At 36.9% G+C, this 13,789-nt stretch overlaps 1 protein-coding gene across 1 annotated transcript in view; it reads left to right on the top strand.

The window, feature by feature from the left end:
- Positions 1-204: 204 nt before the first annotated feature.
- Positions 205-13,789, top strand: part of ZFPM2 (zinc finger protein, FOG family member 2) — a 608,205-nt gene continuing 594,620 nt past the window's right edge. Inside the window, exon 1 of the mRNA XM_006897144.1 lies at positions 205-261. Within this exon, the coding sequence (XP_006897206.1) occupies positions 222-261 (40 nt within the window). The 5' untranslated portion in view covers positions 205-221. The remainder of the gene's footprint in view (positions 262-13,789) is intronic.

Here is a 13,789-nt window from a genome sequence, read left to right as displayed (position 1 = left end):
CACTGTCACACTCTCGCCGGCTCCCCGGTCCCTTCTCCTAGTCGCCTGCTCCTCGCCTCCCCACGCGGACCCGCGTCTCCCCGAGGAGCCCGGCGGCCGCAGCACCTGGAGTCCGGCCGGCGGCGGCCCGAGCCTGGCCGGCGGAGGCGGCGGGAGCGGAGGGAGCGGCAGCCCCGACCGCAGGCACTGCGGGAGCCCCAGTGGCAGCGGCCGCCACCGAGATGTCCCGGCGAAAGCAGAGCAAACCCCGGCAGATCAAACGTAAGTTTGCGCGCGGGGCTCGGAGTTGGTGGGCTCATTCCCGGGGCGGGGGCGCGCGGCACGTGCATGGGCAAAGGGCTCGGGGAGATTCGTCCCCGGTCCCAGGCCATTTGTCAAAGTTTGCCTGAGCAGCCCCGGGGGACATGCAGATAGTCCAGCGGACAGACGGCCACACCGAGCGCGGGGCCCGGCGGCGGCGGCGGCGAAGGCTCGCCCGCGCGGCTCAGCTTGCGCGCGCCCAGGTCTCGCCTTTCGGCCCCGCGCACTGCGAGTTGCCGCTGCCTCCTCGGCGAGCCCGACCCGGGAGCTCTGCGCCTCCAGACCCTCCTTGAACTGTTGTCATTGTTGTTGTCGCGGTTGGCTTGGCGCTTCCCCTGGGAACCACTTCCTCCCCACCCCCACTAAGCAGAAGGAGAACTTAAGTTGTCAGAAAAGCTGGTCGGGACTTGGGGCGAGGGAGACAACTTCCGCGGGCGGCGGGAGAAAAATAGAAAAAGAAAAAAAAAATATCAGTGTCTGGGTCCCGATCCTGGGCGGTGCCAACGTCACGCCAAACCCGAAGCGAAACAAAAAGTAGGTGTAAAAGTTCGCGCCTCTGCGCGGCGGGTGCGGGCCTGGTGCGGGCAGGGCGCGCCTGGGGACTCTCGCCCGGACGCTATGCGGGACAGGGCTGGAAGTGGACTGTGAACCTATCGAGTATGCGGTCCTCTCTGGGAGGGGCCTCCCAGTCACTGCCCAGCGCGGAAACTGAGAGTTCAAGGCGGCAGGCGCGCGGCGAAACGCGTGGGCCGGCGCCTGAGGGTCCCTCCGGGGTTCCCAGGGCGCCCCCGGGCAAGTGACACCTGCCCAAAACGCACACGCTGACAGACCTCGCCTGGGCCAACTTTTCTTGGCTGTGGGGGTGAAATCCCTTCAACACTGTTTTGTTGGCCTGTGTGACATGTCTTCAACGCTTTGATCGAAAAGAAGAAGGAAAAAAAGCCACCTTCGTTTGTTTTTTTTTCTCTCGCCAGCCCTGTGATGTGTCAGTGTCTTCGTGTTGTTTAGTGTCCATCAGCTACTCTAAAACTAAGTATCCATGTAGATTTTAGATAAGGCTTTGATAATGCCCCCTCTCTCATGGTTATTAACCACATTCACAACCCTCCCCTCCCATGTTTTAAAGAAAAATTGGGTGTAGTTTAAAAACGAGTCTTACCAATCAGTGTGCCCAGCGTGAAATGGGGGCCAGGTTATAAACAATTTGCTACAGCTGAACGTTCAGATCTTTGTATATAGTCCGCGCCTCTCAAGAATCGATTTTCTAGTTTTTAGTGAATTTCTTCTCTTCTACTACCTCAGTTTCCAGTTTCCATAGTTGGGATAAAGCAAGGACTGGACTGGATTTTTGGCTTAAAGCAGTTTTACTCAAAGAATGAAAGAAGACTTTCACTTTTCTTAGCTTCAGTTAATTGTCTTCTACTTTTTAGCTTAATTCTACATTGATTGAGTCTTTATGTTTAAATGTTGCATTTTTATAGGGCCCAAACCCATGTTTGTTACAAAATATGACTATGAACGTTGTTACATGCAAACACTTTTTAGTTCATGGCTGGCATCTAGATTGTTACTAAATAATTAATATTAATTGATTGTATGGCACAAAGACCATCTGATTCTACTTGGGAATACTTTTGTTATCTTCTCAATTAGCTGCATTAAATTTTTTCCCCTTTCTATGTCTACCTCATATAATTGAAGATTAAAGTGTTTGAACTAATTGCTGTTGCTACACTTGTGTTATAGGTCATAAAATATTTTAGTGGCTTATTTGAAAGCTGTGATTTATTAACCATCAAAAATGCTTGAAAGTTCTCTCCCCTGAAAAGGGAACCAGCATTGTTCTACTGTTTGTTCACACAGTGAGCAGTGCCTAAAGCACGCACAGCCATACATAGAGTCTGAATATGCTTGCATTTTCTAACTTTACTGGATTCAGTTTGGGGTCACTGTGATAATCTATGCAACTGTGGATGCCTCTTTATCCCTTTGCACTGTGAACAGAAATGAAAAAATGAAAGGTCTTTGACTTACTGAATTAGAACAGTGCTATCAAATAGGGGTAGGGGAGGGTACTTAAATGTGGTTTGATTAGCTTTGGACATTTTGATGGCAGTCTATTGACATTTGGCTGCTTCGGCCTGTCCAGGCTCAGAACACAGTTCTGCAGATGGAGTTTTGTTTTCCTTGATACTCAAAGTCTTGATGATAGCTCTCTCCCTCCAATTTGAATACTGCATGAGAAGTGTATTTTTTTTTTTTTTTAATGTCATACAATTCTGTAGCTCTTGATGGTCTAGATCAAATACAAGTTTGGAAAATTGTCAGAAAACAAGGCTCCGTAGAACAATAGCATTTCAAGTCACTACTAAAATTGCTGTTTCTCCCCCTTTTTCTTTTCTTTCTTTTTTTTTAAACTTGGAAACCTTCAGAATCTGAAAATAAGGCTTTGGCATTGCTGATAAAACATACCCAATTTAGAGGAACTATGACAAGCAAAAAGTCAGCTCACACAAGAAACTCTGAAGACAGTCAATTTAAAGGACAAAAAGGTTGTTGGGCACAGTTTTTTTTCTTCTCTCCTTTTAGTGCATACAGTTCTCTGCTATCTAAAATTGTGATTTATGCAGTATTTTAATATTTTGCTTATTCTTTCCCCTTGGGTGCTCTCCGGGCAGCGATAAAAAGGCAACACTGAAAGAGCACCATTAATTTGCTCTGATGACTGGCCAGATAAGAGGAGATAATGGGAGAGATAAGCAGAGAAGATATACCATCAGAAACCCGATTATTACCATTAAAATTCCAGCCCAGCAATCTGCAGAAGCCTGATAATTCCTTCTCCGTTTCCACCACTTTGGATGATAAGGCAAAAAATAGTCACTCACTGCTCCTTGATTAGACTGCCCGGATTTCCTGATAATACAGTGATAAATTATGTATTTTGTCCCCCTGTTTTGTCCCAAAATTCAGATTTTTTTTTTTTCCCTATTCCAAGACTGTATTTTTTTCCTGCCCTCCTCTCAGAAGCTTTCTCTCCTAAGCTATTATTGTAATCCTGGTTTGATAAAGAGTGCTGATAGCGCCTGAGGTGTTTGGTGTGGGCGCCCTATCATGCTATCAGCCCATCTCCCCTCACAGCTGCTCCTGTTGTTGTTTTTAGCCTTATCACCTCCTGCCAATATGCCAATAAATTGCCCAGATTGTTCTCCATTCTGGGACTGCCCTACAAAATTTATGACAGAAAGGATGATTTTTTTTTTTAACCAATGCATCTCTTTATGATCAGCAAGCATGTAGTGTGTGCAGTTTTATTGTTATTTTCTTCATAAGGCTCTTGTCTCTAGTAATGTGTTTACTGACTAGTATGGCTCCAACTTGACTCACACTTTAGCTAAGACTGGAACAAAAGCTGGACATCAGATTTTATTTTTTCCCTCCCAAATGGAAGTCATTGTTATATATTCTCCAGTAGTTAATTCTGAGGTGAGGAATGGGAAGAGGAACACATATACTTTTCTCCCTCTTTTGCATAAGAATTAAGAATAAGCGTTCTTCTCAAAGTACCTTTTGCAGAAAACTTTCAGAAGGTTTGATATTTTGAAGCACATAGGACAACTATGGTTAGTCTAGACCAGGTTGAAGTACTTTGTGGAGAAAAAAAGGAAACCTTGACTTAAGAGGCAGAATTTTTTATTTTTTCTTTGAAAAGTGAAGGAGGTATTTGGAATTAATATGCACTTTGAAAACAAACGATTTCGCTTTAGCTATAATTTGGTAAGCAGTACTGTAGAGGGTGGTTTTGTTTGCTTTAGAAGTTGCAGTTAGTTTGTGTTGAATAAATCACCTTTATTTTTTTAAAACAATTTTTTGAGATGTCAAACAATTTCAGGCCATATGAGACCGTAACTTCCACATTTGTGTTTTCATATTCTGGGCTCTATTTTAAAAGTAGATGCTATAAAATATTTTCCTTCCAAAGTGATTATTGTTTAAAAATGAAGTTGAATATTATTAATATTTGCCACTATGGACATATCTAGCTGTTTCATCTGTCTCACCTTTATATGATATTATGTTAAGGACTGACTAGTTACTTTACTCTTTTTTTTTTTAACTGAGTGTGCCTGTATTTGTGTTTTTTTAAAAATATATGATGTTTATGCTATTTTATCATTCAGTCCATGATGATGGGCTTAATCACCTACTGAATTATCATTAGTATTATTTTTAAAGGAAATTTAGAAACTCTGCATACTTGGCATATGTTGACGTCTTTCACAGACACAAGTTGAGATTTCTTGCTTTTCACCTGCTAAATATTTAGATAGCATTTTGCTTTGGAACAAAGGACTCATTTCTTCTGGATTTTAGGGATAATGAAATATAACATTAACAGATAAGTGTCCCTTTGGGTTAATACTATTTCTTATGTTGGGGATTTAATTTTCTGTGTTTTTTTATACTAACAGTCAGAAAGCTTACGGAGAAAAGAAAGTCTGATTTGTCGAACAATTACTTGAATTATTTTGCCATAAAACAGGTAGAATGGTATTCTGTTGTTTATGCAGTAGCTCAAAATGAATTTATTTTCAATTTGAAAAATTTAAATCATATCAATGCAATTTATTTTCTGAAAACATACCTAAAAAATGCATATGAACTAATTTTAAAAACTAGACCGACTTAAAGATGTCCAGTATAGTGATCTTAGTTTTGAAGAGTTAAAGAGAATATAAAAAGTTGTATTTTATATATATATATATACACACACACATTTAGAAGGGCTCATTAATCATAATGTAAGTGTTTTAAGAAAAATAAGTTTAAGTTTAAGAAAACTTATTTTTAAGAAAAATTGCGGCAATGAATGAATGGAAATCCAAAACCTCTGTTAAAAAAAAAAGAAAAATGACTTTAGTAGAGGTAATCATACAGATATTCAGGCATTGATGATTTTATACCTTGTTGCTGTTAAGAGTTCAAAGCTAAAACTTGGAGATACATCTTGGAATGTAAAGAACAGATCTGATATTTTCTACTTACAGTGATTTTTAAAAATAGTTCATCCATAAAGGTATAAAAAAGTAATATGAAGTCAAATGTTATAAATGTTTTTAAAATGGACAGATTTAAACTTGCTCAATGGATGAAAGTATCTCTTTGAAATTCACTTAGGAGACTAGTGTTCATTTTAGGTAATTAGAAGGTTATCAATGAGTCTTTGTAAATAAAACATTTTTCTTTTCTGAGCAATTTTAGTGTAGATAATAAGAAATGTCAATATATCACCTGTCATGTGCCTTACTTAAAGCAGTGCTGTAAAGTTGTGAAGCAAACTAAGGCAGTTTGGTACTTTAATTCTTTTTATATTCTCTTAATTTAATATTTTATTATTTGTTAAAGATAAAGCCAAGATTTATACATCAGTTTGTTTTGAAATAATTGTTGTGGGGATATATTAATATATTTGTAGGTTATGATAAATTGAGTTATTTAAGATTGGTTATGTCAGTTGCTCTGTGTGTTTGTATATGCAAATACACAAATATGTGTACATATATACGTAGAAGTGAAATTAACTCTACACTATTTAAGATTGTGACCCACCTATACTGTTCATGAACTGTTCAAAGTCTTCGTTACCTCTTTTATTTCTGTTTCAAGACTGAATATTTAAAATTAATTAGCTCTCACATCAAATAATGAAAAAACAATCCTGAACTTATAATCCATTTTTCTGTTAGTTGTTTCTACTGATTTAAGTTTGGGGAGAAGGTGATTGAAACTAATGTATTAGCTCACCTGAAGTATTCGGGAATAGATTGATGGTGGTTTTAACTTTTACTAGTTCTGTCCTTCCTTGTAACAAAGGCACATTAAGGAAGAAGTTGTAACTTGCATTCACAGTCACATTCCTCTTTAAAATGTGTATCTTTTTTTATAGAAAAAAAATTGAATGAATAAAAAATTTTGTTCCTTCTGTGTCCTGCAGTTAACTTTTACCTGCCAAAGAGAAGGATGCTCCCCAAGTGAAATTTTCTTTTGTGTAACTTAGTGTGTATGCACATTTTTGAAAACTAGAGTTTTTTGGATGTTTCACTGGATTGTGTGGTGAGTCGAAAATTGGGTCTCTCTGGGAGCCAAATACTTTTTTTCAAGAATGATTTTCATTTTGTAATACAGTTTTGCTCACTAAAAAGTGTTAGTGAATATGTTAACTTTGAAGCCCTTATCCTCTAAGTCATGTTTCTTGGGAGTTTTTGTTACTGCTCTAATCCCTTAGGACTAGTAGGACATTTCAGAGCACTGTAGAGATTTTTGAAACCCTGTCTAATTCAGTGCCTGCCACCGTGTAAAATTATCAGTTCATTGGCTCACCAAATGAATAGCAGCAAAAGTCCGTTTCTTCAGTCGACAGAGAATGTGTTTCCCTGATAGATAAAAGGGCAAGTATGCATCACTCAGTAAGGTTACATCTTTAAAAGCTGAAATGCAATTAAATTAATAAGCTGAGACATGGCAATATTTTGCATTCAAGAAAAAAACTATCCCTTTAAAGGGTATTAGCATAAAGATAGCACATTTGTTTATTATGCACCAAATCAGCTCCTAGTATCTCTGCCACAGGTAACAATTGACTTTTCAGGCTTCAAGTTAATAGCCTTGTCTCTTGCTTGTAGGGATCAATATTAGTATTAATTAATCACCATTATCGGCGCTAGGATCTGGTTCTATTTGTTGTTACATCAGCAAAATATCAATATAGAAAGTGGACTCTCTGATCGTCATGGCAACTTCATCTCTTGGGTCAAAGAAAAGTTTATCTTATCTGTGCATAGAGAGTGGCAAACTGTTTAGGGATCTAGTTTGAACTCTAAGAACATTGATTTAGTTTTTGTTTGCGAAGAGAGGCTGAATTCCAATCACAGGGGATAGGTAAGATTTAAATATTAATGCTGAGAGACTTGTCTGAGAGGGTCATACCATTACTGTCATACCATTACTGTCAGATTGTCTTTCTGAGATGACAGAAAGGTAGAGAAATCAGGATTATTTAAAGCCTTAGTAATTTATGCTTTTGACAAATAACTTCTAAAAATGAACATAAGATAATAGGTAGAATTAGTCTTGGTCAAGATTTCAGTTGCAAAATAGAGGGCTTTCACATCTTTTCTCTTTTTTTGTGGTGGGGTTTTTTTTTGGTTTGGGGATTTTTTTTTTTAACCTTATTATAGTAACCACTAAAAAATCTAGTGCCTTGAGGTTCAGTTTTGTGCAGTAACATTTTGCCTCTTGATGAGTGTGAGATGGCTCTCTTCTTGTCTAGGGGAGAGAGTTTTGTTCTGAATTTTTTCAGGTCCCTGGAAATAATTTGTGACTTTTCTAATATTAGCCAGTATCTTTCCAATTCAGGGCAGTCCTAAAACAATCAACTGAAGGAATAAATGTGTTTGGAGAAAGTTTGTAAAGATAAGTTTCTAAAATCAGGGAATAGCATGTGTATTATATGGCTGATATTCCAAAGATATTCTAATAACATAAAAATGAAAATTTCCCCCCTTAGATCGCTGAGAAGTCATCATCATCGTTTGAAAAGTGATTATAAAGAGTAACAGCTAAACTGAGAAATGGTCCTTCAAGTACCTTGTTTTTCTCTTAGGGTGATGAGAATTTTTTTTTAATGGGTAAGAAAATAGTGTATACTTACCGTAATTTTGGAGATGTTAAAGATTAATATTGAGTGTCAGCTGTAGCCAATACCCCATTCCTTATTCCTTGTTCTTTTTAGGCAAAATTAATATAATTGCTGAGAATCAACTATTTATATGGCCTTTATGATAATGCTACTTATTATTTAGTATTCAAGCAATGTTCTCATTTAGTAAAATAAAAAATGTGCCTATTCAGGGTGTTAGTATAACAGTGAATATTAAAAAGACTTTCATTTCGTCTTGCCGTTAATCATGTAGTTTCAGTTATTTGTGAAAATGGTTGCCGTTTGAATTGCCAGAAGTTTTTGACTGGAAATAGTGTGGTGTTTCCTTGCACATGATGTGGCTTTTGGTAGTTAGACATATCATATATAATTAAAACAAATATCTGTAATACCTACATGTATTGTGGACCATTTACAAAATTGTATTTTTTATTTCTACTTTCAGATGCATCTAAAATGCCTTTAAATGAACACTTATTCCATACATTGTTTTTAGGTTTATTACATTTTTTTTAAGAAAATAAATGAATCCCTTTCATCTGCACTAGGAAACATTTTATAAGACAGAATTTCTGGCCAGTTGTCACTAATATGATTTTGTATAATCTCTAAAATTTTTAAAATGTCATAATTTTTGCAAACACTTTTAAACTTGAATAAAGTAGGTAACCAGATATAACATTAAAAGTTAGATGACTGTTCTTTGCAGTCTGTAGCTTGAAGCTTCTGACTTAATTTATTGCATGTTCTTTTGAAGTCTTGAACAATGACATGCTCTTGAAGAAAGACTCCAATGTGCTTGACTCTGCTCTAATTATTGGGAGTTTATAGTACACCCAGAATTAGAAGACTGAAAATGAATTTATGAGCCTTACAGGTCCATTTTGGGAACATATTCATTGCAATTTATGCAAATGAGATTTAAAAATAATATACTTTAAAAATAGAGAATAATAAATAATACTACTACTACATTATAACTAAATGCACTCAATGCTATCAATTTTCCCTTTTGCTTGCTATATTTAGAACACCTAAGTTGGAAGGGTGCTTTAAAGACCACCAGGAAATTGGAATGAAATAGTTGACAATTTACTATTAGCTAATAGAAATCAGTATAAAAATTAACTTATTTTAGCTATTTTGACATTCAAGAATTTAAAAAATATTTCATTTTCTTTCCTATACACTGACATTAAAAGAGAAATGTTTTTCACGCCCAGCTGGTAGAAACTTGTTTCTTTTCCCATATCTAATGTTTCCAGAATGTAAAATGCCATGTATTGGTATGCTTTTTTGTTTAAAAGGTTGTGCAGAGAAGTTAAAAGATACTGTTTCTTTATAAAAAGCTGAGAAAAATAGCAGGAATCTTTCAGAATGATACTTTTCTTATTGTAGATAAATTATTCCCATTTCATGCATTTTCATCCATGTATAAACATAAAACTACAATAGTTTATGATATTTTATAGTCCATACTTTTATGGCTAAGGTATTCATTTAAGGGACCAAATTATGTTGATATGCTAGACTGCTTTAAAAAATATATTAAAATTAAGCTCCATAGCACAATGGCAATATTGCCAGCTGATGAAAATCTTGTCTTCTCTATGAGGATTTTAATTTAAATGAAATAAAATATAAAGCTTTAAGTTTTACCCCTTTGAAAAAACTAGACTAAGCTAGGGAAAGTTATCTATGCTCTTATATTGACACAGATTATACGATATTTTGCCCTCACTTTTGTGGAGAAATTAAGACACAAAGTTTACTTTGAATTTTAAAGAGTTGACTTCAGAATCAATGTTCTAGTGGTTTCCTTGTCTAACTAGTTTATGCATAGAAATACTTTTGGTACTGTGCCTTAAAGCAGTAGGCCAGCTAACATGGACTTTGCAGTATCATTCAATATTTAAACTTTTTTCCCCCCATCCCTCCCTTTCCAGCCTGTAGTCCATAGAGATGAAAGTTTTAAAAAAAAGAAAATAAGATTTCTTGAGCTATTCTTCATTTGGGATAAAACTGTTTAAACTTGTATTGTCCACATTTATCAATGACTTCTTCTTCCTCTTCTTGAAGTGACATTCTCAGTGCTCAATTTGATAGCCTTTCTGCCTACATTGACATGAAAATAACCACATTTCCCAGTGCTGCCTATCTTGTCTATAAGTACTGTTGTAGATTTTGGATCTCTTGGGCCTCCCGCAGCCAAAAACACTCAGGTTGCAAAGGAGACGACTGAGTACCACGGACCCTGCATATGTGGGAAATATTCAAGAGTGTATTTGCAAATATATTAGAGAGTTGCTAAAAATATCACCCTTCTTCTTAACAATGTGCATCTTAGACAAACAGGCGCATATTTTGTCATCAAGTTGCTTAAGCTTCTGAAGTCAGGGCTACAACTGGGTCAGATGATAAGATGAGCACAAGAGAGAAACGAAGAGAGCGTCTGATAAAACCTGATTGATTGATGTCTGGCTTCCCCACCATCACAGGCCGTTGACAGTTAGTTTGGGATCAGATGATTTGGCTTTTGCGATAGAAGATGGGGCCTGCTAGGCAAGCCTGAAGGACAAAAAGGTCGGTTTCTGTGTAGTGTCAAGTAATGCTGAGCTCCCATAAGGTGGGACATTATTAATATTTCATTCTTTCTTTTTTAGGTCCAGATCCTAACATTCGATAGTCACTTAAGGGCACGAAGATTCAGTCTACAAACACAGAAATATGTGACTTTTTCCTCTGTTGTGTTTTAATTTTTTTTGCACTGCTTATGTCATAAAGAACAAGAGAATGTTTACTTAAATAGTAAAGCACATTCTATATGATATTTTGAAATATACTACGACTTTGCATATTTTATTACACTTTTGTGAGAAAATGTGGCATAAAATGTCCAAGGACATAAATTGGGCAAAGTTATTAATCAGAAAATGACTTTTTGGGAAGAATAGAGATGTCCTCAGGCAAAATTTCAATATAAATGAATCTAAAATTATGAAATGCTTTGGTGTTTTAAACTTGGTTTTGGCTTCACGTGTTTGTAGGGTGTTAAAACTTTGGAGAACTTTTGATTAAAAATCATCATGCATAATTGAGACATGCCAGTTTGGGAAAATTTTGCTTGGCACAATGAGAGAAATTCTTATGTTCTACAGTCCATGGCTTAGTGAACTTTGTACTATCGATTGCCTAGCCTTTTCCTTCTGGTCTGTAAAAGTGGATTGTTAGATTGTTTTTATTACAACCATCCAACTATGCAAAAATATCACCTTGATATTATATGAGTTTGTTAGCATGTATGCTATGATAGAATAGCATTATATGTCACTTCTGAGGTTAAACGTAATTCATAGTTTAATAAATATCCTTAGACTAAAGAAAGAATGAGTTAAATCATAATAGCTAGTTTCAGAATAAAATAATTTCCCGTCTTAGCTGTGAAAATTACTGCAGTTGTCACAGATTTAGAATTTAGACAACTTCGATTTGAATTTCGATTTAGCGCAGTTTGAATCTCTAGAAATGCTTTATGATGTATCACTCTTCTCTGCATTTTAAGGGTCAGATCTCTAAAGGACAGTTGATTCTCGGCTAATACTTTAGGCTTAATATCGGCAAGATGAATTGTGCAAGGTGCTGTACTGCTGATAGTATAAGTGGAATATTGTATGACAGTACCTGAATTGGTTCTCGTAATAGGCGGCCAGGGAAGGTGGACCAATCGTATTTCAGCAGTGATGGGCAGTATTTCCCAAAATAAGATGTCCTAAGAAAATGACCTGATTTCTTCAAAGTACAGTTATGTGCAATAACACAATTTTAACTTGCTATTTTGTATGTGGTTAGGACAGAGAAAAACTCCAATCTGTTGTTCTGAGTGTTGCTGTGAGTCATAGTTACGTGATGGCTCTTAACAACAGCATCTTGTCTGTGTATAGACATAGATATTAAAGAATAATGAGCTATCCTTGTAGGGATGATTATAAAAACTTCTGCAGAGAAGATGGCAAAAACATGGTGAGTATTTGAAACTTCACCTTTTTACTTTTGACCATCTTGTCCTGGTGGCCGTATTACTTACTACCAGTGGGAGCTCACTAGTACAACTTACCAACTTACTAGCGGCTGCCCAGGGTTAATGGTTTTACTTGAAGAATGAAAAGAGAACACAAATGGATTTCCCTGTTCTAGTCACTGTAACTTTGACATTTAAAGTTAAAAATAGCACTTCATTTTGAAGTAGTTGTAACAAGTATTCAGTGCAAATTGCATTGATAGTATTTGGTACTTTTAAGTATCATAGGCAGCTTGTTTATTGTTCTGCTCCGTATGCACGCACATGCGTGCACGCGCATGCGTGCACACACACACATACACACACAATCTCTTTTAATATAAGCTAGTAGTATTTTCTGTTCCACTAGTTTTCTTTTAGTATATTTCTTGGTTTTGTCCTGTTATTCTGCCTGGCTTTGAACTGCATATGTTTTTTTAATATGGATTTGAAAACATCCAGTTATTTTTCAAACAAAAGGAATAAAGAAAATGGAAATTGACAAATAGAAAAAAGTGCCATGTATTGGAAACAAACCTCTTGCTTGTCAACATGGTTAGGTTCCAAAGTCCAAGTCGTTATATGATATCAGCAATGGACAGAAATGGAGATTGACCATGTCACAGCATAGAATGGAGGGTGTAATTTTACACAGCTAACAAACTACATCCGTCCATACTTGCCAAGTCACATCATTATGTAATTGCTAAACTAAATCATAACTACCATGTTACATATTTTTGTAACTGCCAAGTCACTGAGAACTATGGCCCAACCAAGTTGATATATAAGCTTTACCATCACAACCAAGGCTAGTCTTACATTACACTTGAGCATTTGTAATTACCAGACATATATTGTTAATATGTAAAATAGTCAGATAGTGGATTTTTTTTATTCTTGTCATAAATGCAAAGTGCCTGATAATGAGATAGTCAATGAGTGAGGTGTTTAATTAAGCACAGTCTTTTTAAATGGTAAGAGTCCAGCACTTGCTCAGCTACACTGCAATGTTGTGATTCTTATTTGGGGAAGAGTCTGAGTCTGACATACATGGTGAATGTGGCTCCAGCCTTGGAGGAAAACTCATCTACACCCTGACGTGCAGAGTATTCAGCTTTGCTTGCTGAATGCACGGAGGGTTTGAAGTGCCTGCTGAGGAGGATCAAGCAGTGCAGCCATAATATGGATTAAACCTCAATGTAAAGAAAGCAAAGATCCTCACAACTGGTCCAATAAACAGCATCTTGTTAACCGTAGAAAGCCATTGAAGTTGTTGAAGATTTCATTTTACTTGGATCTTTGATCATTGTAGCTGCAGTCAGGAAATGTTGCATTGACCAGCTCTGCCAAAGAACCCTTAAAAGTGTAAAACAAAACAAAACAAAACAAAAACCCCACAAAGATGTCACTTTGTGGACCAAGATATACCTGACCTAAGTCATAGTATTTTCATTTTCTGCACGTGTATGCAGAAATAACCCACAACAGTGACTAAGGAAGACCAAAGAAGAATTGATGCTTTAGAATAACTACATTGGCGAAGAACACTTGAATAGACTCTTGACAGCATAAGAATAAAGACGTGTGTCTTGCAAGAAGCATGGCCGGAGTGGACTTTTGGAATAAAGAGGGTGAAACTTCTCACACACTTTGGATATGTTCTCAGAAAACACAAGGCTCTTGGTACATTAAAACTGCAACCATATACA

This window comes from Elephantulus edwardii, unplaced genomic scaffold (assembly GCF_000299155.1).
Source record: "Elephantulus edwardii isolate Elephantulus edwardi_28Jun2011 unplaced genomic scaffold, EleEdw1.0 scaffold00202, whole genome shotgun sequence".
Taxonomy (NCBI): Eukaryota; Metazoa; Chordata; class Mammalia; order Macroscelidea; family Macroscelididae; genus Elephantulus; species Elephantulus edwardii.
This window is presented reverse-complemented; position numbering and strand designations above follow the sequence as displayed.